Raw genomic sequence first — 27,908 nt, 5'->3', positions numbered from 1 at the left:
CGAAGGAAGGGAGGAGAAGAGCAAATATGATCTATTGTACAAGTTCTGAAGACTGTATATGGGGGATAAGTATATAAGTTCTTTCGACAGATACATTTACTTACCTGGTACGCATCGAGCCTCTCAAGAGTTATAGTAGGTACAGCACCTGTTAGTCGTGCCTTTGCTCTATAGTATAGAGGTAAAGAGCCATATATAGAAGGGCCCCTAGGAGTATAGAAAATCTGTTACGAATACGAGGAAGTCTTTGCCGAGTGCTATACAGTTACTTCGCTGCCTGCTTTAGGCTTCACAGCAGCCTGTAGAGGTTTTATATCCAAGGTATATATACCTAGTCGCCCTATGGCCAATATAAGCAAAAGCTACTCGCTCCTGGTTTCTTCACGATCGCACCTAGCCGCTGGTTGTAAAGTATTATTCGACCTCTCCGACAGCATAGGGATTCAAAGTGTCATACTCTGGAACATGTACTATACCTTAACTGCCTGTCTTTGTGAATCAGATAAGCTCGTGAAAGGGCGGCGCCGGCACGCGGCCTCTCAAGTCTTCTGACAACGCATCGTACTGATCACAGGCTCCAGCTATTATCGCCTGTAACGTTTGCCATCAACATCTGTTTCTTCCTCCAGAACAGACACCTTTTCTTCTTCTTCCTGTCCCAATTGCGAGGTGGAGTCTGTATCGATCGCATCTAATTTTATCGGGAGACGCCAGCCGAACGGGACCAGGATTGGCACGTCCCACCACCAAAACACACGTCATTCAAAGCCAACAACTGCCTGTGCTATGTTCTGCTCTGCTACCTAGAAGTACCAAGGTATACTGATGACAGCAGCGCCATCGCACGTGTCGTCTCTGAAACGAACACGCAAACACCATGATGCGAAAGGCACCCGCGAACTCGATGCAGAAGACGTACGATGAGTGCTATCTGATCTGCTCCACAGCCATTTACTTCGAGGGCCAGGTGCGTAGTGGTAGCAGCCATGAGGCTGCGCTAGCCGTGTTCTGTTTACCAGACAACTGATGACGGCGAGTGCAGAACAACGAGGCAGAGGCATTGCGCGCCTGGCGCAATGCGCTCGATCAGATCTACTACCACAATGCCTACAAGATGCCTTCCAACTATAGTCCAAAGAGCGAGACGGAAAGGGCGTTGGCCGACTCCCTCAAGGCCATGGAGGTGCAGTGCAAAGAGCGAGTGGACTTGCTGGAGGCCTTGAAGAAGAGCAGACTGGAGGCCGCAAAGGCGGACAAGGAGGCACAGGCTGCGGGCGTGGCAGGTCCCAGTCACGGGAGTCTTTTCCGCAGTCGGGAGTCTCTGGAAAGAACTACCACCACGGGCACCAACTCCAATGGACAAGGCACGACTTGGCTGGGAAACAACACGGTTCCTCCAGCGACGTATGCAAGCATCCCGCGACCTCCACCAACGCCCGAGCGAAGACCGCCCGTCCAGCCTGCACGACCTTCGTACACGACCAAGAAGAGCAGTCATGCAAAAGATAGTCCGCGTAACATGAGTCTGCAGTCTCCAGCTGCAGCAAGCCCGCTCGTGACACCTTCTGCAAACGCGAGCAGCAGTGATCGGCCTCGGGATAGGACGCCGAGTCCCGAGAAGAAGAACGGCATGCTGAAGACACTGCGATCTGGCAACGCCAAGGAAAGCAGGTCGTCCTCGTCGAAGATGACAACTACGCTGCGAAGTCGTCCTCAGCCCGCTGCAGCGAGTGCGGCTGCTCTGAGCTGGACAAAGCCAGCCCAGCAAAACACGAATGCTACAGGACCCAGCAAATCGATCACCACGTGGGATCCCTTGACACGGACTCTTGTTCGTGGAAACTCTTCGCAACAAGATGCTCATAAAGCCTCGGACAATTCATACGTACACCCGCCAAGCCCTTCCGACTTTCAACATGGAGGCACCTCGAACCCGTTTGCCAACTTTGACTCAAGCAACGAAGTCATTGCCAGCATGCCGCCTCCACCGCCTCCCCACAGAATCACTCCGCCCACCCCAGCTAGTGAACCCCCAGCCACGCCGAGCAGCATGGCAGATATGCCGCCGACATCACTCTCTTATATGAAGGAGTACCCGAACAACCCACCTATAGCTAAGAGAGCACCGCCTCCGATCCCTTCGAAGCCAAGTGACGGGCGATCAGCCTCGGATGGGGCGGCCTCAAGAAAAGCCCATCGCATCATCGAGTCTAGTCAAGCTGCGACGATTCCGCGAAAAGCAGTCGGTAGGGCTACTGCGACCATTGAACGGCAGAAATTAGATAGTGTTCAGGCGCAGCTCAGCAGTCGCGCTCGACAGGATTCTCGAGCTGGACCTGCTGGTTATCTCAGCAGCAGTCCTGATGCCGTACCGAAACGCAATGCAACCAAGAAGAAGATTGAAGGCAGGACAGTTCCGGCGCGGGCCATGACACCGCCCACCACAGATGATGCCGAGGGCGATTCTGATAACCCTGGAACACCAAGCGAGAAAGATGCGTTTGAAGCCCGCGTCAAACAGATCATGAAGAAGCTGCCCAAGGGCGTTGACGAGGCTGCCGCAAAGCAGATATTCAACGAGATTGTTATACAAGGAGACGAAGTTCATTGGGACGATGTGGCGGGACTGGAGATTGCTAAATCTGCTCTGAAGGAGACTGTGGTATACCCATTCTTGCGTCCGGATCTGTTTATGGGCCTTCGAGAACCCGCGCGCGGCATGCTTCTGTTTGGACCCCCTGGTACTGGCAAAACCATGTTAGCTCGAGCAGTGGCGACAGAGAGCAAGAGTATATTCTTCGCCATTTCAGCTAGTAGCTTGACCAGCAAGTTTCTCGGCGAGTCGGAAAAATTAGTTCGAGCCTTGTTTGTGTTAGCAAAAGAGCTGGCTCCCTCGATCATCTTCGTGGACGAGATTGATTCGCTGCTGGGGTCTAGAGGTGGTAGCAGTGAGCATGAGGCCACCCGAAGGATCAAGACGGAGTTCCTGATTCAATGGAGTGATCTACAGAAGGCCGCTGCGGGAAGAGAGACAACCGATGGTGATGCCTCTCGCGTGCTGGTCCTCGCTGCTACCAACTTGCCGTGGGCGATTGACGAAGCCGCGCGGCGACGATTTGTGCGACGAGCATATATTCCACTTCCGGAAGGTTGGGTGCGGGAGAAGCAGCTTCGCACATTGCTCGCCGCTCAAAAGCACAACTTGCGAGACGGAGATTTGCAAGTGTTGGTTGCACTCACTGACGGATTTTCGGGATCGGATATTACGGCACTTGCAAAGGATGCCGCTATGGGTCCTTTGCGTTCCTTGGGCGAGAAATTGTTGCACATGTCACCCGAAGACATTCGACCGATTGGGATGCAGGATTTCGAAGCATCTCTCGTGAACATTCGTCCTTCAGTCAGCAAGCAGGGACTGAAGGAGTTTGAGGACTGGGCGAGGGAGTTTGGTGAGAGGGGAGGATAGATGGTGCTTGCTATCAGACCCTAAGTCTCTTGGGTATACATAGTGGTACTGTGCTTCCCACCCCCCCATCTTGCCCATGACGCAGATGGGAAGCACTAAGTGGGCATGGACGGCGGTATAGGGAGCATCGGTACACATCAGGAGGCGTGGAAGCAAGACGGCCACGAGCGTGGAGCGATAGGACGGCAGCGCTTTGTATGATTGAACTTGACTACATTGAGATACCACGATGAATTTGGGAAACGAGTTAGCAGCTCGACGAGGGCAACAGTCTGATGTCCTTGGTCGGTGTCTTTGTTCCATATATGCTTGGCGATAGTGGGTGGAACAAGACGGTGAGGTGCTGTGCAACTTTGTAGCGTAGGGTACCTTGAGGTTGTTTGCCACTGGGGAGGGGCCATTCTCTTGGCTGTCGTGCAAGGAGGATCCCCATCAGGCTATTCCTAGGTCACGTAAGGTATCTACCGACCTCTTGGCTCTTCCAAGATAGTCTGCACACTCGCAGGTCAAACAAGTGACGAGAGAGCGACAGGGGGGAGGGGAGTCGGAAGTCTGCCGATTCGGCATTTTCCCTTGCCTACCTGACCTACCTCATGTACTTGTACCTTACCTATACCTATATGTATATGCTAACGCGCGCCTGGCCTTACACACACACAAGAGATGGTAGTACGTGGACAGTTACAGGGAAGAAGGTCTCTGGTGTCTCTCCATACACGCCTCACATATAGGTTTTTTTTTAAGTATGCGCCACAGATGTTACATCGTCACATGCCCAGACGGCGACAAGAAGTGGTTCCCAGTTTGATCTGGTTTGAGACAGGTATTTAGACTTTCTTCTTCTCATTGTTTTGACCAAGTCCTTCGCGCCAACTGGTCTACCTGAAGTTGTCTTTTTGCAAACTGGCGTTAAGCATGACCTACTGCCATCCTTATCTCCGTAAGTGGCTGAACATTCCGTGGAGTCGTGGACGGCACGGGCTACCTTAATCGAGCCGTAGCCGACTAATCCCCTGGTTTGGCAGAAGCACCTACCGATCCAACCTGCCTCCTGGAAGTCAGGTAGTAGGTAGGTATCCAATCGACAAGTCCTTGGCCCGTAGGAGGTGGGAAAAGGGAGGGAAAGGAAGAGGCATTTCACTTTCACTCCACTCCAGGAGGATTGCCGTCTATTCCGTGGTTCGTGCAAGACACCCCGAGAGACTCGGCACGATACTTTATCCACTTCTTCTTGGTACTCCGCAATACATTACGAATACTACAAGTACTGGTACTGGTACTGGCTGAGCGCGACAGACATCAGCCTACCTGCTACTGACCTCCCTACTTTGCTGCCTACCTATCTATCAATACCTACCTGCGTGCGCAAACCACATACCGTACACCGGATACTCTTTGCTGGTGCAATTCTGCCCTCGGAGATATCACACGGATTTCATACGAAGAGATGCATTTCTTCTCCTTCTCCCTTCCGACCTCGCTGGTTGCGACCATTCTCGCCATCGCAACTGCGCCGTCTGAATGTCGATCCATTATTCCTTCTCAAAGAAGTTCCAGACTTCTCTTCGACGAATCCAACTATCAGCAACAGCAACAGCGACAACAGCAAGAACAGAAACAGCAGCTATTAAAGATCGACAGTCTATCATCGTCGCCAGAATACACCCTAGAGCCACAGCACGTTACAGCAACAGGACAGCACTTCGACGTGCAAGAGAATTCCATAGGAGTGCTCTTTACTCGCCCGACCAACATCGCTACCGACGCGCGTGCAGTAGCCTATCAAATAGAGACATTGCATCTATGGTTGCCTCTAGGAAAGAAAGTTTTTACTCGTTCGTATTGCCCTATCCATATTGCTGCCTACCTTGTGCTGGTTATTGATTTCAAATGGTTTTTCTTTCTAGGCGACTCACCATTATTACCCTTACATCCTCTCTCAGCGAGAATCACTACCCTGATCACTTCTACTCCTGAGCCGGCTGCGCCTCAGCAGATTGAGAAGATCGAATGTTGTCTTTATGGGGCGAGTTCGGGCTCGGATGCGGAGGAGGAGGATAGCTCGAAGGTGAGGTTCTCTTGGAAGGATAACTTGGTGTACTTTCCTCCCTCTCGAAAGGAAATTGAAAGTTATGAGTGTTATGTTCGTCCGTAGTTGAGTTGTGGTTATTCAGGCCCTCAAGTTCCCGTAGGATAGCGCAGAATCCTCTAAGAATCGTCCAAGCACATCTGTCTCTACGCGTCTCTCGGTATATAGCTTGCAGCGGGTCTCTACGTGGTCATCTTCCTATATGTTTTGCGAGTTAGAAGACGTTTGTTTGAATGGCTACCCTCTTTCTATGAGATAGTCATTATTGTCAAGTGTGTTGGGAGATGAACATAATAGACTCGTTTTTCAGGTTGTTGTGTAAGGTAGGTCCATACGGAAAGCTGAGGCGGCTCTTCCCGTCCGATGCATCGTTGGCGCCGACAGGACAGGACAGCACCATTGAGCCTCCCTCCCACTTGCGCACTCCTCCATCGACAACACCACCCACTCCCTCTGTCTCTCCTCCATAACGTCCTCTCCTCTCGGCCTCGAAATGGAGGAAGCCGGTCACATCGCAGCCCAAGCGCTGACAGGCAACCACACCGAAGAAGACTCATACCACCCGCGCGATGCCGTCGGAAGCACCATCAAAGCCACGCTGACGACGGGAACCGGTGGAGCGTTCGTGTCCGCCATACAAAACACTTTGACGAAGCAGAATGTGGGCGCTTGGGGAGTTTTCACAAGGACGGGGGGCACGGTGGCCACTTTTGGTGGGTGACAAAACAGAGAATGAATGAGCTTGGTTCTTGGGGAAAGAGGGAATTCTGTGCTGATACTAGTGGGTAAATATAGCTGCCATGGGAGGAGCCTACGAATTCTTCAAATCCGCCTCGGCAAATTTGAGACAGAAGGAAGATACATACAATTATGCCATTGGAGGTGCTTTTGCGGGCGCCATGCTGGGGTTGAGATGTACGTTTCTTTCTTCTTGCCTTCCTTTCTTCCGAAAATACAGACCAAGAGGGTGAAAATAGCAAGATGGGATGATTACTGATTGGTGTGATGAGTGTGATACAGTCCGTTCTGCGCCTGCAGTTCTTGGCTACGGTACAGCTACTGCTGTGATCATAGCTGCTTTCCAATACACCGGAGGTCACATGTTGGGCGCAGCTCTTGATCCAGACGTTGATGAGGTTGCGAGGAAAGAGTATATGCGAAAGAACAGGAGAAGGGATATCGGAGAGATTGTCAATGAGCTGGGCGAGGGAAGAGGTAAGCTTTCTTCCTTAAGGAGTGGCACAATGGGCGGATAGAACTAATTGATATGATGTGCAGGTATCGTCGCCCCAGGCTATGCCGAGCGGAGAGCGGCACGTCTGAAGGAGGCTTATGGCATTGATGTCGTACATTCACCCACAGTTCCGGGTCAATCGCAATGAGCGAGCCCTGCGATCAACGGAAACCGCCAAAAAGCTGAGCTCGGTAGCACTCAGACGAACGTGTATATATATACTCACAAACGCAGATTCTCACTTGTGCAAAGATAATGTCAAGATCGGTGAGCACCTGCACAACTCAGTTAATAACTACGGGAGCGGGAGATCGACATGATTCCAGAGATACATTCGGCCCCGCCCAGCACTCCTCAGCAGTCACTGTCGCTTTGCGCTCCTGATCTGAAGCTCTGCTTGTTGACACCCGCATCAGACATGCGAATAGACAAGCCTCCAAATCACATCGCAAGCCTGGTCCTGTCAACAGCAAACTATCTATACCAGTAGTCAAGCGCCCCATATCACCATTCGACTATGTATGGGCACTACCCAGATCAACTCTGCGCTTCAGACTACCTTTTGTACATGACACCAGCGCTACCTAAGGTATTCTTTGGTCTGATTGTATACATCTGCTGTGGTCCCATTAGATTTAAGAATTATGAGACATTCGGATTCTTAGCAGCAGACATTAATGACCTGTAACCAGGCAGTGAAAGTCGCCTCGGAGCTATCTGACTACATATCATCATTCTATTTGTATGTATGTATGCATTATATTTATGTTGATACTATCTATGCATGCATCCATTCAGCCATTCATTCATTCCTTCATTCCTTACTTGCTCTTTCTCTTCCTCTTTCCCTCCATCCCTGCTCATCATTTAACATTAACCATTTCCACTCCGTACAGGTTCCTCACCTCAACTGTAAACACCCCAAATTAACTCCACTTCCTTCCTTCAATGCGCCACATAAAATCCCATATCCGTACTCAAATCAAAATAACATTTACACGGTCCTCCCCAAACTTGATCCCAATTATCTTTCGAATTCCCATACAGCGTCTCGTGAGCATCTTCCAAATAGGCATTCATCTGCCCTTTGACGCATGTCCACGTACTGCCGTGCGCGAGGTATACTTTTCCGCTGCCGTTGGGACCTCGGAAGACGACTTGTTCTTGCCAGTAGCGGAAGGCGACGAGTTGGGCTGGAGATGGGTGGGTGGGTTAGCGAGGGGGTTTGTTTGGGTGGAGCTAGGGGTGGGGCTTTTGTTGATTGAGGGGGGAGAGAGGAGGGTGACTTACTTCCATCTTCACCGTACCAGTGGCCTTGTTTGTGGAAGCCGTCGTTTTTCAAGGTTACGCCGACGTCAAGTCTGTAGGGGAAATCTCAGCATGGGAGGAGGAGGAGGAGGTGGATGGATGGATGGGTTGATGGATGAGAGGTCAGGTAGGTAGGATACTAACCGAATACAATTCTCATATCTATATCCACAAATCTCGTGCTTCCACCCTTTCTTATACTTGGGACACGAGTGGGACATGCAGTATCCCGCGTCGTCAATGACATTTTGCGGTGGGTCTTGACCTCCTGGAGTCACCCATTTCTTGCCGCAGGGTGGTAGATCTCGTTTCTCCAATTGACGCAGTTGGAGGTCCGCCTCGGTCACGTAGGCGTCTCGTGGTGTTATGCCAACTACTGTACCGGGTACAGCGGCGGAGTGTACGCTGGTTGCTGCGATGCTCATGCAGAGCGCTACAACTTGAAGAAGCTGCATGGTGGAGGGCGGGATGGGGCTTGGATTGGTGGGAGGTGGAACGTATCAATGGCGAGAGGTCTTCTGTGTGGTATTAATATGTCGATGATGGAAAGAAGGATGGTTTCTATGCTCGACAGAACAGGACAATTGTGTCGCTTTATATGTCCTCTCGGTCGTATACTATGATCGATCTGGCATTCGTATATCGTACGGCACTCGGCGAGAAAGATGGAGAGATAGAGAGAGAAGGGGAAAAATAGCATCGCATAGATCCATTGCATTCGATCACAAGACTACACTGCATAGCCACCAGTCCGAACCAGGATGTCATGTCAACCAAACTGGTTTCCACCGACACGTTTGTAGCAGAGTGTATAGAGGCTGACAGACGACTTACTTTCATGTACACCGACTGGAGGCTATTACTGGAATCGGCAGCAGTGCACACGACCGTATTGGGGAAGTTAGTTCTCGACCCCTGGCGCATTGAGCAAGGAGTAGGTGGAAGGATGTTCGAATACCTGAGGCAGAAGAGAGGACATTTGATGGGATATCGTCGGATATGGATGTCCTCCTCCTGTATGAGCAAGGTCATCAGTCATGTCCGAGGGAGATCATACGGGACTTCGTGTTATCGTTCGTTCTCGTAGATGATGGTCGTCTTGGCGTATATATCGGATAGGTATGTATTGCAAGTGAGGTGCTTATTGTATTGTACATGACCTGATGTCGATGATGGATGACTAAGTCAAGGCACGTATCAAAACGAACACAGCCTCACGAGGTACCAGCGTGACCAGCCATGACGTGACGGGACATCCCTGTCACAACCATTGTTGCCTTACTGTACCTGACATGACCAGACTTTACTTGGCAAACAACACCTTTTCCCAAGACAAATTTAGCGAACATGGCTGAAGCAGCAGCTGTTGGAGGTGTCATCGCCTACGAAGTCGCCGAAACTACCGTACAAGTCGGTGCGGCCGGTTATGCAGTCGCCAAACCTACACTGCCTCTCAAAGCAAGCTTCGTCCAGATCGCAACAGCTACCGACGATGACACCAGGTATGCTCGTATTGCAATATAATTCATCATGGGGGACATGCTGGATACATAGGTACACCACGCTCATCACATCCTCCACAGGCTCTCGGTCGTACGCTCGGACCACTCACTCACAGTGGTCAAGAACAAAGCATATATCTTCGGGGGCGAAACTGGCGCGGGAAAACTGGCAAGCAACGACATCCATGCGGTGACGGTAGATCGGCCATCAGAGGCAAAGTCGCAGTACGAGCCAGAGTATTCAGTCTTGCCTGCGGTACCTGATGTCGAAGGCCAGGCTGTTCCCAAGGCGAGGACGAGGCATGCGGCGACACACTTCAATATCTGCGTAGCTGTCTTTGGAGGTACCGATCAAGACGGAACGCTGGTCGATGAGGAGCCCATCATTTGGTTATATGTGACAGGCAAGTCGGCCTGGGAGAGTCTCCAGTCCGAAAAAGGCCCTACTCCGGTGCAGAGAAGTGGTGCCAGACTCTTTGAACTCAACAACAACTTGGTGCTGTATGGAGGCGTGGATGGTCATGGAGAAGCTCTGCACGATGTCTGGCACTTCTCCTACGCACAAAAGACGTGGTCGCAGTTACCGAGTGCACCTGTCAATACGAGGAATGCTGCTCTCGTGGATGGCGTGCTGTACCTGATCGCCGGCACAGATAACATGAGCAGCGATGTACACTCACTCCATCTTCATCCAAACGAAAAAGCCGAAGCAACTCTCCACGTCAATGCAGACAAGGAGACAGCATGGAGCACCGTCTCCTTTCCCACGAACCCTCTTGCTCCAGGACCTCGACCTCGCATTGGCGGCGGAACCCTGCCCATCAGCACAGGTTATGGCCGCAATTATCTGCTGTACTTCTTCGGCGCCCGGCAGACTCCAAATACGACAGAAGCGATGACTCCAGAAGACACCGACGATCCATCACAATGGAGCGATACGTGGACCTATCAGATCCCTTCCAGCAGTGCAGAAGTGAAGCCCGCGTTCAGCATATCGGAAGCAATCAAGCCTGCGAGAATTAAGGATGCCATTCGTGAAAAACTGGGATTCAGCTCAGGAGAGAAGAGCTGGGCTGAAGTCGAGGTACAGCCACCAGGAGACTTGGTGGTTGGGACAGGAAAGATCCATCCCGGTCCTCGTGCATTCTTTGGGTATGATGTTATGCCGGATGGACACGGTATCGTTGTGTGGGGCGGTTTGAATGCAAAGGGCGAGCGCGAGGGAGATGGCTGGATCATCAGGTTCTCGTGATGGGGGCCCGTGAATACCTATATCGACAGAACTTCACAGAACTGCCTCGTGACGAGGGAGGAGAATGTTAGAAACTCCTGCAGTGTACCAGTAGCTCATATCTTAAGACCTCACATCAATGATCTCACCGTGGGTTGCCATGGTGAGTGAATACAACGCTGTTCCAGCCAGATGAAGTCATGTTCGCGAATGACATGTCGAAACACGGTCGTAACACCAAAGATTTGTGAGATCAAATAAGGTTTATAGTAGTGCCGACGGCTCACTGGGTCGTTCTCATGATCCCGGCTGATTTATGTCTCGAACACCAAACGCCAGGCCAGTTCATCTCTCCCAGTCGTTGTTGCGACCAGCCACCCGCACGAATCGATACATCTCAAACCATCCTTACCACAGTCGTCGCTACTCACCACCACATCGGACGCGCACGACCGCACAACATCTCTACCTCGGCGCACATGCCACGCCGACTTGCAGGGAGGAGACTTGGTGTGACGGGAAGCGAGTGAGAAGAGCAAGCGAGAACCCCCGTCGACGACTCGTAGTCTCCACGGACTTGCTCGCTGTGCGATACCGATCCGCATGCAGCAAATGGAGACTCTTCCTGCTTCTGCCGCTGTCGCCGGACCCAGCAGCGAAGCTTCGACGCCCTTGGCATATGAGGAAGACGTGCGACATGGAGGTGGTGGAGGAGGAGGTGGAGGAGGAACAAGTCACTGTGCCATCACTGCTTCCCAAGTGTTCAAGCCCGCGAGCAGCGGCAGCAACAGCATGTCGCCCCTCGCCATGGCCGGCGCTTCTCCCGATTCGGGTACCCCCAAGGACATGAAGAGTATTGGCTCGCGCTTCCACGAGGACTGCCACGAGACCGATATGCCCAGTCCTCGTCTGCGCTCCAGTCGGCTGTACAAGGGCAAGGGCAAGGAGGCTGTGGCTATTGAAAAGCCCAAGAAGAAGCCTCTGAAGCTGCTGGATCTGCCGCTGGACATCCTTAAGGATATCATTAAAGAAGTCACACATACAAACGACCTCACTTCGCTCGCGCTGTGTCACAGTGCTCTTCACGACCTCACGACTCCGCACATCTACTCACGTTTCGATATCGTCTGGCCAGACAGCAGCGCGCAGTCCGAGCACAGATCTGGGGTCGATGCGCTCACGTACGGACTCGCGACTCTGGTCATGGCGGAGGAGGTGTTTGGCGAAGCGCCCGATCAACGGCAGCATGCGCAGAACAACAGATACAGCAAGACCGAGGGAAAGGCGACAGAGACGGCCATACGGAAACGACGAGGCAACCACTACGCGCATTTCACGAAGAAGTTCTCGCTCGGGAATGGCCCGGCAGATTGGGTCCAAGAGTACCTGATCACGAAAGAGGGTGGGAAGATGCTTGGAACGTTGGTGGCATTGGCAGTGGCGCGTATGCGGTCGCTCGAGACATTCATTTGGGATATGCCTACTGGGATCCTGCGAGACGTGTGGCTCGCGCTTTCATCATTAGGAGATCGTGCTACAGAGCGAAGCCCGTGCAAACTGGAAAAGGTGTGGGTTAGGTGGCACAACAACTCCCTCAGCCCTGCGGCCGAAGCGAGCCCCATCCCTCCTCCACCGCCCACCATCGGTATGAATACCATGCACACATCGCACTTCCATGCGACCATCCCGGGTCCCGTCCCCGTGCCTCAGATGCACCCTGCTGCGCTCGACCGAGTAGAGCATCCCAACTTTTCAGTGTTGCCCGCACTCAAGAGTTTGAGTGTCCTCGATATCGATGAGCTGCAATATCTGGACGAAATGGCGGTGCTCATAGGCAAGTCCTTGGACAAGCTTCGAGAGCTCCGTGTGGGAATCGCGAGACACGCCATGACAAAAGATTGGGTCACGGTATGGGAAGGCGATCAGCTGCGGCAGGTGGATCCAGATTATCCCACCGCAGGCTCTCTGACCATTGGCGAAAAGCGGCTGGGAGGTGTCATGGGCACTCTCACTGGATTCGTGTGTGACATGCGAAAACCGAAGATCGTGTTACCAGAAAGAAGGCGGCACAGTCGTGGATCGAGCAGGGCCAGCGCGATCGTCCCAGAGTCTCCTATCTCTGCTTCTGCAGAAAGCACCACTATCGCTCAGACCATGGGTGTGTCGAGCTTGCAAGATGTCATGTCAGCAGCAGTGCCAGCAGAGGAGACGGCCCCCGCAGTCTCCTACCCATCATCGTCGACACCACTCACCACCCCCAGCGCATCGCTCGAAAGCGAGCTGGAAATCGGCAGTGACCCTGCAATCGAGACGGCGCTGCAAGCCGTCGCAACAACGACAACAACAGCAACAGCACCACCCGTGAGCACTCCTCTAGCGACCCACGATGTAGTCACTCTCGACTCTCTGGATGACCTCCAAGAGCCATGGCTTGACAATGTGCTTCGACTGGACAGCTTGGAGCTCGAGCGCGTGCCCATCTCGGTCCCAGTGCTACAGAAAGCTATCAACTGGACCACGTTGACTTCGTTGACACTGCTATACTGTCCGAACCACGAACAGCTGTGGAAAACGCTTCGCAAACAGTTTGCGCCTATACCCAAATCACCGGTATACCCGACGCCTCGACGAACATCGACCATGTCGTCGAAGAAAGCCAGCAAACCTGCACCGGCAGATGCAGACATGCAATACCAACTCCGCCTCAAGAAAATACACACCAACACGGTCTCGCCGGCGCTCATCAGTTTTCTCAAAGAGACTCTCGCACCGAACAGTCTGGAAGTGCTTTTCTTACAGGAAGCCCGTAGCTATAACTCGCCTGTACAAGTCGAGGCAATCCACCGTGGTCCCTTGCGAAGACATCGGAACAGCTTGCAGAAAATCCTGATTGACAGCTCAGAGAAGGGCGCGGATGGTCTGCCGACCAACTCTAACCGATGGAGACGATGGATCTTACCTCGCGAGATCCTCGCATTCGTGTGCAGCGGCAGAATGCCTGCTCTCCGCGAGCTCGGCATGGCAATTGATTATCGCGATTGGCACTTTTTCTTACAACACCTACCGAGTGTGCCGCAACTCCGGTCACTATATCTTCCATTCTTGGCGAATCATGTATCTGGTCCGAATGTGGACGCGCGAGAACTGGCACTACAAGTGGTCGATATTGTGGCGCTCCGATCGGAGGTCGAGCTGTGTTACATGGGAATTGCGAATAAATGCTTTGAGATTCTGGAAACGCGAGATGGCGACAAGGGAAAGAACGAGTCGCATCTGGGCGTGTATGGGTCTGGCGGGACCATTGATGCGGAGCAGCAGGCTTCGGAGGCAGAGGATGACGAGGACGTGGACGATGAAGCGGACGACGACGACGACGTGGACCATCTGGATGCCGAAGAGGCAGCCGATACGGAGAGTGATGGCGAGGAAAGTGAAGATGACACGGATTCGGAAGCCGATGGGGTCGAGTTTGGGAGACATGCGGCGAAGTTGAGATTGAGGGAGATTTTATTTTACGATGACAAGGTTGCGATTTTCAAGGTTCGGCATGGAAGGTTGTAGATGTACCAGAGGCGGCGTATGAGTGACGGTAAGGAGAAGCAGAAGATGATTCCCCAGGATCGAGTCGATAGGGTAGGATAGGTTACATGGGCGGTGAGGTTGTGGCAGTCACAAGCAACAGTATGGGCTGACGAGCATCGGCTATACAGTGTACCTCCTAATGACCTCATATTCTGTGCTGGGCCAGGCCAGTCTCCAGACTTGAATCACAATCCACAGACACGCCCCGGCACCGAAGAAGCTCGAGCGCCCAGACGCGACCAAATGGCATAGTTAAGCTCCATTCGCTACGCTTTAGCACTCTACTAGCATAGACACTCTACCATCGCTTCGGAGAGAATGGGCTCAAATGGATACTTGATACTTCCTTCTGCCGTATGTGCTGCTGCTGTAAAGGCTTCTCTCTTCTCTCTTCTCATCACATCAGAGATTAATAGAGAAAGCACGGAGAAGTAGGCCAAATTCATTCTACGAGCGATGCTTTTAGGTAGGTAAGGAGTGTCGACACAGTCACTTTACGGAACTATTACTAGCCCTAAGGTAAGTGAAACCAGCTGTAGCGCCCTAGGAGGTAGCTACCTCCTACGCCTTATTGCAAGAAAATAAAAATCTATACCTGTAGATACACTCTAGGAGGGAGGTAGGAGGTAGGAGATGTTCTACAATACCTTAAGGTTGTCTATATACCTGCTTCTATTTGCTAAATAGGTAGGCCTTTCTTTGGTTGTAGTATATAAATACTACGGCTCTAGTATTCTTCTTTCTTCTTCTTGCTTATGTCTTATAGTGAATTCATTATATATTTTCTGTATATATATTACTCTAATACTCTTGTTAATGTTGCTATTCCCTTTACCCTCCTTCTACCCTTCGGTACAATATTCTTAGAGTCTATGTCTTCTTCTCTATTACAGCAGCACGGGGAGGATGATAACAAAACCGAACCCGTCATCTCGCAGCATAAGCAGCACCTATCATCTAGCTACAATACGCCCCTCCAACGAGTCTAAGGGCAGCAGCAGCAGCGCCCTCGCTACCATCAACAACAATATCCAAGACCTTATCATTATCTCCGCCCTCGTTATTAAAGGAAGACTATCAACTACGAAATCTTCAACTCCGTACGACGAGTTGGCAGAAACCTGCCGACCGACCGGCCGACCGATCTCTCATCCTGTCTTGCAACCATTATATCATGAATACCATTGGATGGAATACATATATATATATACCTACCTAGGTACGTAGATATATCCTATCCCCAGACTACAATAACAAAGTACAGCTTATCTATCAGGTACGTACCGTATACACAACCAAACCAAACCAAACACAAATCAAAATCAATGACCAATTCCTATCACTCAAATCCAAACCTATCCAATCCCAATCCTTCACTCCCAAAAGTCCCTATCCTCCTAGTTAATAGCTTGCTTACCTTCTTCCCTTACCGAGTAAAAAAAAGAAAGAATCGAACGGGCCTGCGGGCAACTTTCCAAGATATGCCGAAGGGCGAAGGCGACGCATGCTTCAACTTTATTATGGGGTTTTTTTGTCCTTGTCATGCATACCTTACGGTACATACATACGATCATTTGTCTCTCTCTCTCTTACAGCAGAGTAAGAAATCACGTGGATGAATCATACGATTGTTGTTGTTGTTGTGTTGGCGGGAGATAGTATAAAGTTTGGACATGGGTGATGATAGGGCGCGGCGGGCGTTTTGTGATGTGTTGGTTGGTTGGAGGGGGATGGATATGGATGAGTGAATGAGGGATGCCGATAGAGGGGGTTTTCTGTTTGGCTGATATGGATATGATATGACCTGTGATAGCAAGAGAGGAAAAGAAGGGAATGGGAGGAGGAGGAAAGTAATAATTGAATGGTGGACGTGTAGTCGGGATATACTCACCTTACTTTACCTACTTGCGTGGTGTGTTGGTGGTGCGAGATCGACTTCATCTTGATCGTTACTATCTTCACTACCCTACTAGGATACCTATCTACTTGTTGCTTACTTATTACTTGTGAATCGGAGAACTTACTCCTACTCCTCCCTCTCTCCTACTACTACTCCTATACCGCCCCATCTTCAACTCGATTCCACCTACTCAACTGAATCGACTCTCAACCTCTTAGGACATGGCCCTCCTCTCCCCTACTACCTTCACCTCCCTCCCCCTCCCACTCATCCTCACCCCCCTCATCCTCATCCTCCTCACATACATCCTCCTCTTCCGCCTCCCCAAATTCCTCTCCAGACTGCACACATGGCGAAAATACCTCCGATCCCACCGCCAATTCAGCCTCGAAGCAGGTCAAGGAAAATTTCAATTTCTTCAAGATCCTTTTTCGCAAGCGCCAAATTATTGGTTGTTGCATCATCAAGCTGTTAAATATGTTTTTAGTCGGGGGGCCATGTAAGTATTCTATCAATCTCTGTGTGGTTTATTTGTTTGTTATTTGAGGAGGGGAATGTTGATGTTGATGTTGACGTGTTGTATGTGAATAGTCAAGAAACCGATCACCGAGCAGGCTTCGATTGGTTTCATTATGCTGGCTGGGAAATCCCGACCATGGATCCGCGATACAAAGAGACGGTGCGCACGGCAGATCAGACGGTACATGGGAAATTGGCCAAGTCGAAATTGGTGACGTTGTTGCAGACGGCGCAAAGGGTGGGATTTGAGGAGATTGAGAGGTTCAAGGGGGGTGTTTCTTCTTCTTCTTCTTCTTCTTCTTCTTGTTCCCAACAAGAAGGAGGAGAGAAAGATGGTGGAAAGAGCAAAAAAGTCTCCCTCCACAGTCTCATGTACCGACTCGGCTTCAACGTCAACTGCATCAGCATTTTCGGCCCAGATCTCAACCACCACGCCACGAGAATGCTACTGCAAGATTTCACCGAGCAGCAATCGGAATTGTACTGGAGTTTCAACCTTCCTCTCCCCTTGTGGCTGAGCAGTCGGCTGACAGCAGGCTGTCGTCGGACACGCAAAGCTCGACAAGCACTCTTCGACACATTAATGGCGTGGTATCAACGCGGCGGCTTGGAGAGTGCATCGGAGGAGATGAAAGCTATTGTTCGCGTCTTTGAGGCAGCGGGTTCGCCACCGGACGTGGGGAGTAAATTTTTGAATATGATGGTCGTGGCGTTTATGGCGAATACGCCTGAGACGCTGGGGTGGTTGTTTGTATATGTGACGCAGGCACCGGCGCTGTGCAAGGTGATTCGAGAGGAGTGCGATGCGTTGGGGGAAGGAGAGGATTTGGTACAGGTGAATTTCAAAGTCGCCACCCCGCATCTCTACTCGGCCTTTTTCGAGACGTTTCGACAGTGTGTGTTTACGGGGACACCGGCGACGGTCATTAGACCGTGCACGCTTCCGGGGATCGAGGATCATGTCTTTCAGCCGGGCGATATCTTGCACTCCATGGCAGAAGCGTGTGCGATGGATGCCGACGTCTATGGTCCGGATGTCCGATATTGGAAAGGTCACAGATTCGTCGGCGAGGGCGACCAGCTTCTCAAGTATGACTTGACTTTTGGTCTGGGTAGAAGTCGTAAGTGTCGTAGTGTTCCCACCCATGCGGAAAGAGATGTTGCAAGTGTCCTGACCATGAGAAACAGCATGTCCCGGCCGCAACTTTGCCATTGCGGAATTGTGTATGCTCGCCGCGAGGATGTTCCAGACGTTTGATTTCTCGGAACCATCGGTGAACAAACGTCTGTCCTTCTCCGACGGCGACTTTGAGCTGCACGAGCCCGTCAAGGCGGAGACCGTGGACATTATCGATCTCGATGGGCAGATTCGAACGATTCTGTATCCCGGAAATGCATCAGACACTGGCGTTCCCGGTATGACAGCAGCCAATATTCCTGCGAATGACTTTGCCTGTCGATTGACGCCAAGAGTGTAATGTCAGGCGGGAATATGATGAGGTGACAATGGCTCATGGCCCGTGGTGCAAAGTCTTAGTTATTACATCAATTATACAGCAGCTTCACTATCTCTGCCACTTCCTACTCTTCATCACAGTAGTAATGGCATGTCTGATGACAATACCGGCCTTCTCCGTCTCCTTCTTCGTCAGACCAGCAGTAACGCACACCTTCAGAGCCGGCTGAGGTTGCCATTCTTTTTCGAGATCTTTCGGCGCCAGACCGAGAGCGCCGGGCATGGACTTGAGTCGCGTGATGAGTACGCCATTGTTGAGGCACTAGAGCATCGTCAGTATACACAAAAATGGACGCACATGGAGATGGGTCGATTGCATACCTCGTCTACGCAATCCTGCAACAGAGCCTCCTGTTCAGCGCGACTGAGGTTCCGCTCTTGGACATGCTGATCCTTCAACACGAGGAGCATGATTGGGTTTTCTGGTGCACTGGGTGTACGAACCCAATCACTTCGTGGATCAAGCTGTGCACGCATGGCCAGTATGTTTTCCCGAAGCATGGCGATATGTCGTGGATCTTCCTGCAGCATCGTCACCGTCTCGGATGCCGTCGTCGCCAGGAAAGCCGGCAGCGCGGCCGAGAATGTATACGCGGCCGCACTAAGTCGCTGATGTTCCACAATCTCGGTGTTTCCTGCGCAGAAGCCACCGCCACTCGACATGGCTCCTGCGAGACCGCCGATGATCATGTCCACATTGGTAGGGTCCACGTTCTGGTGTTCTGTCACTCCCTTGCCCGTTCGTCCCAGGATACCATATGACCAAGTCTCATCCAAGATGATGCGGAACTTGTACTTGAACTTGAGCTCAATCAGAGTCGGCATGTCCACCATGTCGCCCACATTCTCAAACAAGCCTTCCGTCACAATGAACCTCCTCGTAAGTGGTTTGCCTTGTCCCTGCTTGACGACTCTTTGGAGGACTCGCTCCAAGTCCTCCATATCGTTGTGCTCATACCAGTGTACGGTACTTCTCGAGATTTGTAGCCCTTTTCGGATCGGATAGTTGACTGCCTTGTCTGCCACAATGACATCGCCTCTCTTGCTGAAGGCCGGGATGACGCTGCTGATAGTGGAGAAACTCTGGGCATAAATGATGGCTGCGGGCATTCCGATGTGCGCCGCGATATCTGCCTCGCTCTTCATGTGGACGTCCTGTGTGCCATAGAAGCCCGGCGGAGAGCACGGACCGACACCATAGGTGCGCACGGTAGCGACGGCCTTGCTCATAAGATCCTGATTGCCGGCAAAGTTGTAGTGGTTGTAGCTGGCGAGGTTGGTGACAGTCCTGCCGTTGGCCAGCTTCGCCTTGGGCCCGGCTGGTCCAGTGATGACAGGCGATTTCTCGTTGGTGAGTTTCTCGAATTCCGTCTCCTCGCCCGCCAATGGCTCGGGGGTCCAGTCCTCCACCAACTCGTCGACCTCATCTTCCGTCAGGGGCACGTTCTTTTTCCTCTTGGTGCTGTAGGTTGGCGCCAGCAGATATCGCACGGCGAAGATGAACAGGAACAGCTCGACAGCGCTGCGGACGGGGTCATTCTGGTAGGAAGATCGGATGTAGCGGACCACAATGGCCGAGCCGGGAATTTGCTGCAGGTAGGAGGCGGCGTTGTCGATGAAGGCCAGGGCAGACGAGGGCAAGTCGCCGCCGGAGAGGCTGGCCAGAGTCGCATTCATCAGGAGTAACTGCCTACGCGCGAGGTGGATGCGATGTTGAGGGTTTTCTCAGTGATGGGGTCACCCGCGCATCATGCCCATGCGCTGTCGTCAAATTGGGGGCGGTGACGGGTTGGTATGGTGGTCGTTGCGACTCGGTTGTGTGATGATGGGGGCGTTTGGTTTCTGTCATCCATAGGGTACAGGAGGGTATCGGCACAAACGAGGGCGCACTAACTCGTTAGGGCAGTTTCAGAGGGGATGACTAAGGAGACCAAACGTCGTGTTAACGGAAACAATAATGGCAGTTGAAGTTCTGTATACCTCATTCTCGAAGGCGTACTACAAGGGGACCCGCCTATCATCGACCAGTGTACTGTAACAAAGTTGATGATTACAAGGCAAAGTCTCTGCAGCCTATTCCACGGGTTCTACCTCCTACAACCAACAGCGAGTACCGATTTTGCTGACTAAGGTACTGTTTGAATCGCGAACATGAGGCTCCCGGCCACCTAGTTCCCCTATACGGCAACGCCAAGTCTCACGCGAGGAGAAAGAAGCGAAATAGTCGTGGTCCTGTAGACTGCCCGGTTCGCATTGCATGCCTGAGGTACATTCCATTCCACATGTCCCTACTGTCCATACTGTCGCGATGGTTACGGAACAATACTACATGTACCTCCTAGCAATAGAAGCAAAGAATCTGTTTCCGTCGTATTCGTCATTTGGTGTAATCCCAGGTAGCTCTGGAATCCGAGTCAATTTGATACGACTGTCTGAGTCTGTCTCACAACCAACCAGCTCTCAACCCTAAAACGCCGCGAGCTACTCCACTTTCGGGAACCGAACTAAGAGCGCGCGCGTGCGCGACAACAGCGCGTCTTTCCCGCGTGCTCTACGCCTCATCCTTTGGGTCTCCATCTCACGCTGCACTGCACCAACATCAGATAAAGCCCTCTGTCACATTACGATCGCTATCGAACGCTACTAGCAACACACTCCTACCCTCTTCTGCCCTGCACTCCCGTCGTGCCCACTCATTGCCAGGTTCCTTCGCCTTCCCACGAGCTTTTCACGCGTTCGCGTCACGCACGCGCCTCCATATTAGCGGAAGGGATTTTCCCTCCAATTTTTCCTTTGCGCCGATCCACGGAGCCGCGCACTGCTATTCCCATCCACGCATCTTCCCTCTCCATTCTGTGAAATCGTCCATCAACCATCATCTCCTCCTCGTTTGTTGCGTACATGTCACCAAGGACAGTCCATTCGTGGGTATATATTCCGCCCTTGTGCGCCTTCCAACATAACAGAACACTCGCGCCAGAAAAGCAGAAAAAAAAAGAGTCGCTCGCTAGAGTTTGCAGTAATTGTTGCATGCGGCAATGTTTGTGTGTGTGTGTGTGTGCGTGTGCGTGTGTGTGCGTGCGCCATAAGACTGGATGGTCTTCGGGTGTGCTTCCATGTCTTTGGTCTCGAGCACCATCGTGAATCGTATCATAGCATCTAGCATGAGCTTCGACATAAGAAAACAGTGCACATGAAATTAGGTATGCTCATAAGTCTCCGCCCAGGTCCATTCCCAGAGGGTTACTACGACTGCTGCGAGTCATCGTGGGACTGGTCACAGGTGGCAGGAGCTTATCAAAGTCCAGCTTCCGTCGAGCAGAGGCGCCAGGAGTTCTGCCAGCGACAGGTGTGCGGTTCCATGGCCCTTGAGCAGGTGATGGGGTGACGTTGATGAAATCGCTAAAGTCGAATTTGACGCCAGGCGTGTGTGGCCCAAAGCCGAGAAAGCCATTCCCGGCTGTACCGGGAGTCATGTGTGAAGAGGGGAGAGGTGTGGACTTGCAGGGCGGCGTGGATGGTGGCTGAATGACCGTCTTGGCGGTGGAAGCGCCGACGGCGGGAGAAGGAGATGTAGCAAGATACATGAGGAGATCTGCTCCATCGTCATCCGCCTTTGGCGTGCGTGACCAGGACACTTGATTAATGCTTCTGATGCGCCTCTGTGGGGGAGGTGTCCGTGGTGGTGAAGATGTGATGCGAGTCGAAGCGTTGATGCGGAAGCTGGTGATGGGTAGATCGGCGTCGTCGTCCTCGCTGAATTCGGGAGACGGCGGATCTTCAGCAATAGTAGAGCCTTCGGAGATGAAGGATAGCTGTGATATGTGCGTTCGGTTCGTTGTCGAGGACTGAACGCGGGTGTGCTTGGTGTGCTTAATAGGCGAAGACTCCGGAAGTCCCTCTCGCTTCTTCCATGTAGCTTGACGAGCAGCAGCGCCTCTTGTCCGTCGACCCGTCACTGCGCCTGACACAGGAGGTTGTAGTGACTCTGCAGGTTTGACCCTCTTATGTCTGAAGCTCCCACCAGATCTTGGCAAGTCGTCGGAAAAGAAGGGTTCGGTGATGGGCGACGAAGCCAGGCCATGGCTGGAGTGCAGCCGACTGGAGGTGGTGGAGGCAGTGTCGGAGGCGGTATCGATGCTCGACGCCGGTCGTTTCCTCCTCATACGCTCTTCCACTCGAGGTTCAATGGCATCCAGGCTCAGGTTCTGCCAGCCATTTTGTATCTTGACGTTGGCCAGTGCGAGACGATCCTGCAGCGTCCGGGTCATCTGAGGAGGATTAGGCAGTCAGCTGAACTGTTCTCACTGTGCTGGGAGCGACTGTCGTATGCTCGCTCGCTCACCTTGGAGACCTGCACTCTCCGCAAGACTTTACTCGCAACATCTTCCGGCCGCTCTATCCTCGTGATAGCCGCCATGATGTCCGGCAGCTGATCAGCAGAGGGAGAGGAGTCCTTTCGGACGGCCCGTTCAGGTGGCTCGTTTTGCTGAGGCAGCAATGTCGCTGCACTGTTGTCGAGGCAGCAGATAGGGTGGTGGTACCGTGGTGGTGTGCACTATGTCAGCCGGAAGAGGCGAGTTGTCTGCTGAGCCAGACAAGGAGTTCAGGTATGTGCCAGCAAGTCTGGTTAAGCTCGTGGTGGAAGCAGCCGTACCAGATTCGAGATTCCGTTTTCAGATCGGCGATGGAACGGATTTTGACTTTGCCCGCCGGGGCTGTTATAGCAGACGACAATTATTAAACGACAAAGGTATGCCTCAACTTGGAAGTTGCTGGCGATATGCCAATGTGCCTGCAAGTGCAAAAGGCCGAAAGAATGGTAACAAACACACTGCGCGGTGTAACCAATCGATTGGTCTTCTTCGTTCACATTCTTGGACTCCAGGCCAGATGAGACCTGGCGCCAACATGGAAGCCACACGGCCAACTTCACTTGACATTGGATGCATTAACATTTCGCTTAACACGACGTCAGAAGGTCACGAATCATGTCTCTATCAAGAACGTGCTCGGCCTCCACGGTCCTGCGCAGTAACCACAACAGTAAAACAAAGGAATTGGATTCATCACGCTGACCGACTTTGAGACGGCTCATCTAGATGTTACAGACTGCCTCGACGATGCAAGCTCCCTCCCGAAACGACCACATATTTCGCTGCACTCGCTTGCAATGCCTTGCATAAGAGACGCATCGGCCCAGCCCGGCCGCCGTTTCTCACTCCTCGTTGGTCCGCATGCACGTCGATAAGGCGTCCAGACAATGATGCTCTCCCAGACCACCAGTACTGGTATAAGCGCGCAGTTGATCATCATTGCTGCATCTTGATACTGCGTGGTGGCTGGTGACATCTGCAACTTTCCGATGCGCACACCCGTTGGTATCGTTATCCTCACCCTACCGGCCTGTATGGCAACCGTTGATCCAGCCTTGGCCGAGCGAGATGATCACACAGAACGACGCTATCGAAGGAAGAGTGCAGATTCTGGGCGGCCGAGGACAAGTGAAGATTTGTGATGTTCAAACGACCAGAACTGGGCAACTGTACTGTACTGTGCAGGGCAGAGCAGGGCAGAGCAGAAGAAGGTGCCGGTCGTTGCCGTCGGAGAGTTGCAGGTGCTTTGTGACGACAGCGGGAGGCAATCAATCCTGTACAGCCAGTACAGTAAAAGTACCGAAGATAGCAATGTGTGTGTGTGGAATCGTCGTGACTGTGCAGTCACCAGTGGAGCCCCCGTTCTCCGTCTGTAGCGCGAACTGGAACTAGAAGCAGAGCTAGTTCTAGTTCTACCTGCCACCGTCTGTGGACATCGCTGCTGCCACACCTTGTCTGTCATCTATCACTGTACCGCCGCTCTTGTGTTGCTGACTACCTGACCGACAGACCTTGACCTACTTCCCTCGCTGACTGACACTCGCTTTGTTACCACCACCACCGCCAAATCGTCCTCCACCACCCTTCCCCGTCCTTTTCTTGTTGCCGTGGCCGCCTATTCTGTCGCTATCGCAGCCGAGAGCTTCTCAACAGCCAAACACAAATCCCGTCCCAAACCTACGCATTGACTCCAAGACCTGCGAGCATCATCGCCCTCTCGTCCCGAATAAGTGCCGCCGTAATAGTTGCGATTAGGCGCGGTGTGGTGGTGGTCTGCAGAGCACTCCTGCTGCTCTCCTCCGTGCGACAACATTTCTCACTTGGGCGCAGGAGAAGGGCGCCATGCCATCGTTTCTGAAAGAGCATTTGAGCTTCAGACGGCGCAGCAGACCGTCGATCAGAGACTCTTCCAGCGCACGTGCAAATGCAAGCGCCAGTGCCAGTGCCAGCGCCAGTGTGAGTGCCAGCGGTAGCAGCTCCGAAGCCAGCAACGATGAACCGCACCTCGGACGACCTTCACACGCACTGAGCAAGTCGTCCTCCACACTCAACTCCAACCTGGAAAACAAGCAGTCGCCGCCCACCACGCTGTCGTCGTCGAAATCTAACACGAACTTGTCCGTCTATGGCGTCAATGGCAAAGCACCTCCCGTGCCTCCGCGGCCTCAGATGCCCAGCTCGCAGAGCAACCGCTACAGCATAAGTGTATGCCCCAACAACAATACACAGCACCATCACCCCCACCATCACTACTACTACTGCTACTACTACTACTGTGCAGAGAACAGGAGAGCTCAGCGCTGACCGTGAACGATGCAGGGAATGCCAGTGCAGAACGGGGAACGACCGACACCGTCGACTTCTCCGCTTGCGCCTCGCGTACTATCCGTCTCCGATGGCTCCTGGGTATGTATGCAGCAAATGAGGATATGCAGGCAGGTAGCCGGACAGGAAAGCAGGCTGACGTAGCGTCTGCAGGTTCACCAAAAGGTGCTCCTCATCTTCGGGCAGTGCGCCGAGCCATCACAGCCCATTGACGGCACCATCACCGTCTGCCACCACAACGACAACTTTCCGCCCATCTCGTGGCCCGTGTGCGACTCCCACTTCAAAGTACTGGTCCACCTCCAACCAGGACCCAACCGATTGCGCCTCGACTTCACCTCGCCGAAATTACCTCCTACAAACTCGTCGATCCCCGCTCATTCGTCATGGATCAACATCAACTACCTCCCTCTCAACTCGGCGCCACCGCTGCAGCTATGCATTCTTGTCGCCAAGGACAGCCCGGGAACGTACGACGCAGTGCCAGAGCGTGTGGAAAAAGAAGGCAATAATATACCGACGGCCATCAGGAAGTTCAAAATGGCGGCATATCTGTGGCAAGCCTTCACAGCAGAACAGATGAATCGCAATGGTTTCGGCAGGAGATGCTACAGATATGAAGACGAGTGGCAGCCGGGATCGCTGACGTGGAAAGACATGGAGACCGGGCAAATGCGCAACGAGGCCAAAGTCCACGTTATTCGCCTGGACAAAACGGTCGCTGAGATCCAAGATCTGGAAATTGCGCAGCAATACGAGCCAGCGAAGAAGAAGGGTGATCTATATGGGTATGCCATGGATGCCGTGAGAGAGTATTTTGGACCTCGGCCCGGACAAACACGATATGTCTCGTGCATGTTCCTGGATTCTCACTGGGACAAGCAGATTGGTACCGTTCGAGGACATGCTGCGCTTGGAGGTGGCGACGAGTCGATCAAGCTGGCCATATTTGGATCGCACTGCCTGCAGTCATATCCCGCCCATCTGGAAGAAGTTGTTCCCGCCTTTTCAGACTGCACGAGGACTGATACCAACTACGTGGCTAACGACTGTAATGAGGGAGGCAGCAATTGGGAATCTGCAAACATTGGCATTGGTGCGCACATGCATGAAACTGGCCATCTACTCGGATGTCCTCATCAGGAATCTGGTGTTATGTTGCGCGATTACACCAAGCTCAATCGAACCTTTTTATGCAGAGAGCCGTATTCAACGAGAACGAAACAGCAAGGCCAAAAGCTATGCCTGCCCAAAGACGAATGTACTTGGCACAGGCTTGATACACTACGGTTTCGATACCATCCAACCTTCCAGCTGCCAACTGACCAGGTCATGAATGCGGATAGAAGTGTGCAAGTATGGACTGTCGACAACAATACCGTGCTTGTTACTGCCGCTACTGGTGTGGCATGGATCGAAATCTATCCCGAGGGGGATGAAGTGTGCCATTACTTTGTCGAATATGTGGAACCCAGCAGCGGACCTAGCAGCGCACCCCGGGTGGTAACGTTGACCGAGAAGAGTATCCAGGATCAGCTTCCCAGTGAGAAGCGCAAACGAAAGATCAATCTGAAGGTCTTCAGCTGTGGAGGCGCTGAGCTTGAGGTGAAGGACTTCTCTCGGCTCTGCTCAAAGGAGGCCAGAATCAAGCTGCCAGACGGCAGACCGGGATTCAAAGGCTCGAAACTCGGATTCAGCCAGATGGACGGCTCTAACCCGCAGCAACTCATCCTGGGCAACTTTCACAAACAGGGAAAGTTCGACCAGAAGAAGCTTTTGATGACTATCAAAGTGTATCATGGTGACATGGTGGATGGTTTAGAGTTTTTCTATGAAGATGGAGTGAGTGAGCTCTTTGGAAAGCGAGGCGGCCGACCCGGTGGAAGCGATTTCGCGCTCAACTTTCAGCGTGGAGAGATGCTTTTGGGCTTCTATGTGAGAGCGGGCGCTTGGATTGATGGCCTACAGATTATGACGACTACTGGGCGGCGTAGTGAGATTTATGGAAAGGCGACTGGCGGTTCAGGGTAAGTGTACAGATGCCCACTCTATTCTCATCAGGCTAACATCAGTATCAGACACACGTTGATCCCTCCGCGAGGATACAACATTGCTGGTATCTACGGCAGTTGCGGGCACTGGCTAGACGGATTTGGCCTCATCATATCGAAATGAAGGAACAGCAAGGATTCAGCGGCGACAGACCCGTTTGAGCACACGCCCAGCGGCACAGTCCGCGACATCGAATTGCGAGGGCACCGGCAATTCAGAGCCGGATGGCCCATCGACAGACACATCGCCATTGCTTCTCGGCGAAATTCGCATATACAACCACAACACCTAATTCTGCCGATGGCAGCAGGACTGCATACATGGACATGGCAGGAGATGGGGGTTTCGGCATGACATGTCCCTTGGGGACCGCTGATAGACACATTTGCGTGCCTGAGAGGCGCGACAGGAATAAAGAAATGTATTTGCCTTTTGGGAAGTGCACCCAAGACAGCCTCGGCATAGAGAGGAAATGTCTCTTTTTCTTTTTGGGGGAGGGAGGCACTTTTGAGAATAGGCTAGATCATGACCTTGATTATTTCCCATTCCCTCGGGCGGTTGGGGCAAGGAACCTAGGTTTGCCATAGAGAAATGTAATGGGGAACGTAAACACAAGAAATGCAAGGCCGTCACTTGCCTTTTCCTCGCCTACCTACCTACCTATCTAATCACGTTACCTTAGGATGTGTAAGCCCGTCTCTGAGAGCCCGTCTCTGAGATAGGTCAGTTCATAGGTTCAGTATAGACTCTGTCTGTTGATTGTTGATTGATTGTTTGTTTGTTTGATTGATTGATTGATTGTTTGATT

At 52.3% G+C, this 27,908-nt stretch overlaps 11 protein-coding genes across 11 annotated transcripts; 8 read left to right on the top strand and 3 right to left on the bottom strand.

The window, feature by feature from the left end:
- The first annotated feature begins 629 nt into the window (after nt 1-629).
- On the top strand, nt 630-3,759 carry SEPMUDRAFT_151660 (AAA-domain-containing protein). The gene is made up of 2 exons (XM_016906964.1): nt 630-967; nt 1,043-3,759. The coding sequence occupies exons 1-2, from the start codon at nt 878-880 to the stop codon at nt 3,464-3,466; spliced, it is 2,514 nt and encodes an 837-aa protein (XP_016756799.1). The 5' UTR covers nt 630-877; the 3' UTR covers nt 3,467-3,759.
- Nucleotides 3,760-4,488: 729 nt separating this feature from the next.
- Nucleotides 4,489-5,690, top strand: SEPMUDRAFT_151659 (uncharacterized protein). Its single transcript, XM_016906963.1, has 2 exons — nt 4,489-5,301; nt 5,374-5,690. Exons 1-2 carry the CDS (start codon nt 4,914-4,916, stop codon nt 5,619-5,621), a joined length of 636 nt encoding a protein of 211 aa, XP_016756798.1. The 5' UTR covers nt 4,489-4,913; the 3' UTR covers nt 5,622-5,690.
- Nucleotides 5,691-5,985: 295 nt separating this feature from the next.
- Nucleotides 5,986-7,115, top strand: SEPMUDRAFT_151658 (NADH-ubiquinone oxidoreductase 213 kDa subunit). Its single transcript, XM_016906962.1, has 4 exons — nt 5,986-6,268; nt 6,351-6,470; nt 6,576-6,770; nt 6,834-7,115. The coding sequence occupies exons 1-4, from the start codon at nt 6,049-6,051 to the stop codon at nt 6,935-6,937; spliced, it is 639 nt and encodes a 212-aa protein (XP_016756797.1). The 5' UTR covers nt 5,986-6,048; the 3' UTR covers nt 6,938-7,115.
- A 619-nt stretch (nt 7,116-7,734) lies between these two features.
- On the bottom strand, nt 7,735-8,552 carry SEPMUDRAFT_120584 (uncharacterized protein; the record flags this gene model as incomplete). The annotated part of the gene is made up of 3 exons (XM_016901617.1): nt 7,735-7,982; nt 8,080-8,150; nt 8,242-8,552. 3 exons carry the CDS (start codon nt 8,550-8,552, stop codon nt 7,735-7,737), a joined length of 630 nt encoding a protein of 209 aa, XP_016756796.1.
- An 877-nt stretch (nt 8,553-9,429) lies between these two features.
- On the top strand, nt 9,430-10,978 carry SEPMUDRAFT_151657 (uncharacterized protein). Its single transcript, XM_016906961.1, has 2 exons — nt 9,430-9,599; nt 9,681-10,978. Exons 1-2 carry the CDS (start codon nt 9,445-9,447, stop codon nt 10,849-10,851), a joined length of 1,326 nt encoding a protein of 441 aa, XP_016756795.1. The 5' UTR covers nt 9,430-9,444; the 3' UTR covers nt 10,852-10,978.
- Nucleotides 10,979-11,197: 219 nt separating this feature from the next.
- Nucleotides 11,198-14,736, top strand: SEPMUDRAFT_151656 (uncharacterized protein). Its single transcript, XM_016906960.1, has one exon. It carries the CDS (start codon nt 11,434-11,436, stop codon nt 14,389-14,391), a length of 2,958 nt encoding a protein of 985 aa, XP_016756794.1. The 5' UTR covers nt 11,198-11,433; the 3' UTR covers nt 14,392-14,736.
- Nucleotides 14,737-16,533: 1,797 nt separating this feature from the next.
- On the top strand, nt 16,534-17,261 carry SEPMUDRAFT_52660 (uncharacterized protein; the record flags this gene model as incomplete). The annotated part of the gene is made up of 3 exons (XM_016909238.1): nt 16,534-16,811; nt 16,904-17,103; nt 17,158-17,261. Coding segments are annotated over 3 exons (582 nt in total), but the record flags the coding sequence as incomplete, so codon positions are not given.
- Nucleotides 17,262-17,315: 54 nt separating this feature from the next.
- Nucleotides 17,316-20,154, bottom strand: SEPMUDRAFT_151655 (PLP-dependent transferase). Its single transcript, XM_016906959.1, has 3 exons — nt 18,669-20,154; nt 18,020-18,609; nt 17,316-17,952 (listed from the first exon to the last, which is right to left on the bottom strand). Exons 1-2 carry the CDS (start codon nt 20,022-20,024, stop codon nt 18,397-18,399), a joined length of 1,569 nt encoding a protein of 522 aa, XP_016756792.1. The 5' UTR covers nt 20,025-20,154; the 3' UTR covers nt 17,316-17,952; nt 18,020-18,396.
- Nucleotides 17,316-20,154, top strand: SEPMUDRAFT_92721 (cytochrome P450). Its single transcript, XM_016910591.1, has 3 exons — nt 17,316-17,952; nt 18,020-18,609; nt 18,669-20,154. The coding sequence occupies exons 1-2, from the start codon at nt 17,415-17,417 to the stop codon at nt 18,307-18,309; spliced, it is 828 nt and encodes a 275-aa protein (XP_016756791.1). The 5' UTR covers nt 17,316-17,414; the 3' UTR covers nt 18,310-18,609; nt 18,669-20,154.
- An 802-nt stretch (nt 20,155-20,956) lies between these two features.
- SEPMUDRAFT_151654 (uncharacterized protein) lies at nt 20,957-22,917 on the bottom strand. The gene is made up of 2 exons (XM_016906958.1): nt 22,693-22,917; nt 20,957-22,618 (listed from the first exon to the last, which is right to left on the bottom strand). Exons 1-2 carry the CDS (start codon nt 22,765-22,767, stop codon nt 21,557-21,559), a joined length of 1,137 nt encoding a protein of 378 aa, XP_016756790.1. The 5' UTR covers nt 22,768-22,917; the 3' UTR covers nt 20,957-21,556.
- Nucleotides 22,918-24,256: 1,339 nt separating this feature from the next.
- Nucleotides 24,257-27,743, top strand: SEPMUDRAFT_151653 (uncharacterized protein). Its single transcript, XM_016906957.1, has 4 exons — nt 24,257-24,928; nt 25,043-25,129; nt 25,202-27,075; nt 27,127-27,743. The coding sequence occupies exons 1-4, from the start codon at nt 24,566-24,568 to the stop codon at nt 27,221-27,223; spliced, it is 2,421 nt and encodes an 806-aa protein (XP_016756789.1). The 5' UTR covers nt 24,257-24,565; the 3' UTR covers nt 27,224-27,743.
- The last annotated feature ends 165 nt before the right edge of the window (nt 27,744-27,908 follow it).

Source organism: Sphaerulina musiva, assembly GCF_000320565.1.
Source record: "Sphaerulina musiva SO2202 unplaced genomic scaffold SEPMUscaffold_11, whole genome shotgun sequence".
NCBI lineage: Eukaryota > Fungi > Ascomycota > Dothideomycetes > Mycosphaerellales > Mycosphaerellaceae > Sphaerulina > Sphaerulina musiva.
The sequence above is the reverse complement of the archived record's forward strand: the minus strand, read 5'-3'. Positions and strand labels throughout refer to the sequence as shown.

Excerpts from the sequence above, each read along its gene's own strand:
- SEPMUDRAFT_92721 (XM_016910591.1), top strand. The coding sequence starts at position 17,415 with ATGGCGTGGTATCAACGCGGCGGCTTGGAGAGTGCATCGGAGGAGATG. Across the intron at positions 17,953-18,019 it reads TTTTGGTCTGGGTAGAAGTC|CATGTCCCGGCCGCAACTTT; the intron begins GTAAGTGTCGTA and ends CATGAGAAACAG.
- SEPMUDRAFT_151655 (XM_016906959.1), bottom strand. The coding sequence starts at position 20,024 with ATGAATGCGACTCTGGCCAGCCTCTCCGGCGGCGACTTGCCCTCGTCT. Across the intron at positions 18,610-18,668 it reads TGCAGGATTGCGTAGACGAG|TGCCTCAACAATGGCGTACT; the intron begins GTATGCAATCGA and ends ACGATGCTCTAG.
- SEPMUDRAFT_151654 (XM_016906958.1), bottom strand. The coding sequence starts at position 22,767 with ATGGCGGCTATCACGAGGATAGAGCGGCCGGAAGATGTTGCGAGTAAA. Across the intron at positions 22,619-22,692 it reads GGAGAGTGCAGGTCTCCAAG|ATGACCCGGACGCTGCAGGA; the intron begins GTGAGCGAGCGA and ends AATCCTCCTCAG.
- SEPMUDRAFT_151653 (XM_016906957.1), top strand. The coding sequence starts at position 24,566 with ATGCCATCGTTTCTGAAAGAGCATTTGAGCTTCAGACGGCGCAGCAGA. Across the intron at positions 24,929-25,042 it reads GCAACCGCTACAGCATAAGT|GGAATGCCAGTGCAGAACGG; the intron begins GTATGCCCCAAC and ends TGAACGATGCAG. Across the intron at positions 27,076-27,126 it reads AAGGCGACTGGCGGTTCAGG|ACACACGTTGATCCCTCCGC; the intron begins GTAAGTGTACAG and ends CATCAGTATCAG.
- SEPMUDRAFT_151660 (XM_016906964.1), top strand. The coding sequence starts at position 878 with ATGATGCGAAAGGCACCCGCGAACTCGATGCAGAAGACGTACGATGAG. Across the intron at positions 968-1,042 it reads CCATTTACTTCGAGGGCCAG|AACAACGAGGCAGAGGCATT; the intron begins GTGCGTAGTGGT and ends CGGCGAGTGCAG.
- SEPMUDRAFT_151656 (XM_016906960.1), top strand. The coding sequence starts at position 11,434 with ATGCAGCAAATGGAGACTCTTCCTGCTTCTGCCGCTGTCGCCGGACCC.
- SEPMUDRAFT_151659 (XM_016906963.1), top strand. The coding sequence starts at position 4,914 with ATGCATTTCTTCTCCTTCTCCCTTCCGACCTCGCTGGTTGCGACCATT. Across the intron at positions 5,302-5,373 it reads AGGAAAGAAAGTTTTTACTC|GCGACTCACCATTATTACCC; the intron begins GTTCGTATTGCC and ends TTTTCTTTCTAG.
- SEPMUDRAFT_151658 (XM_016906962.1), top strand. The coding sequence starts at position 6,049 with ATGGAGGAAGCCGGTCACATCGCAGCCCAAGCGCTGACAGGCAACCAC. Across the intron at positions 6,471-6,575 it reads CGCCATGCTGGGGTTGAGAT|TCCGTTCTGCGCCTGCAGTT; the intron begins GTACGTTTCTTT and ends AGTGTGATACAG. Across the intron at positions 6,771-6,833 it reads TGAGCTGGGCGAGGGAAGAG|GTATCGTCGCCCCAGGCTAT; the intron begins GTAAGCTTTCTT and ends TATGATGTGCAG.
- SEPMUDRAFT_151657 (XM_016906961.1), top strand. The coding sequence starts at position 9,445 with ATGGCTGAAGCAGCAGCTGTTGGAGGTGTCATCGCCTACGAAGTCGCC. Across the intron at positions 9,600-9,680 it reads GCTACCGACGATGACACCAG|GCTCTCGGTCGTACGCTCGG; the intron begins GTATGCTCGTAT and ends CATCCTCCACAG.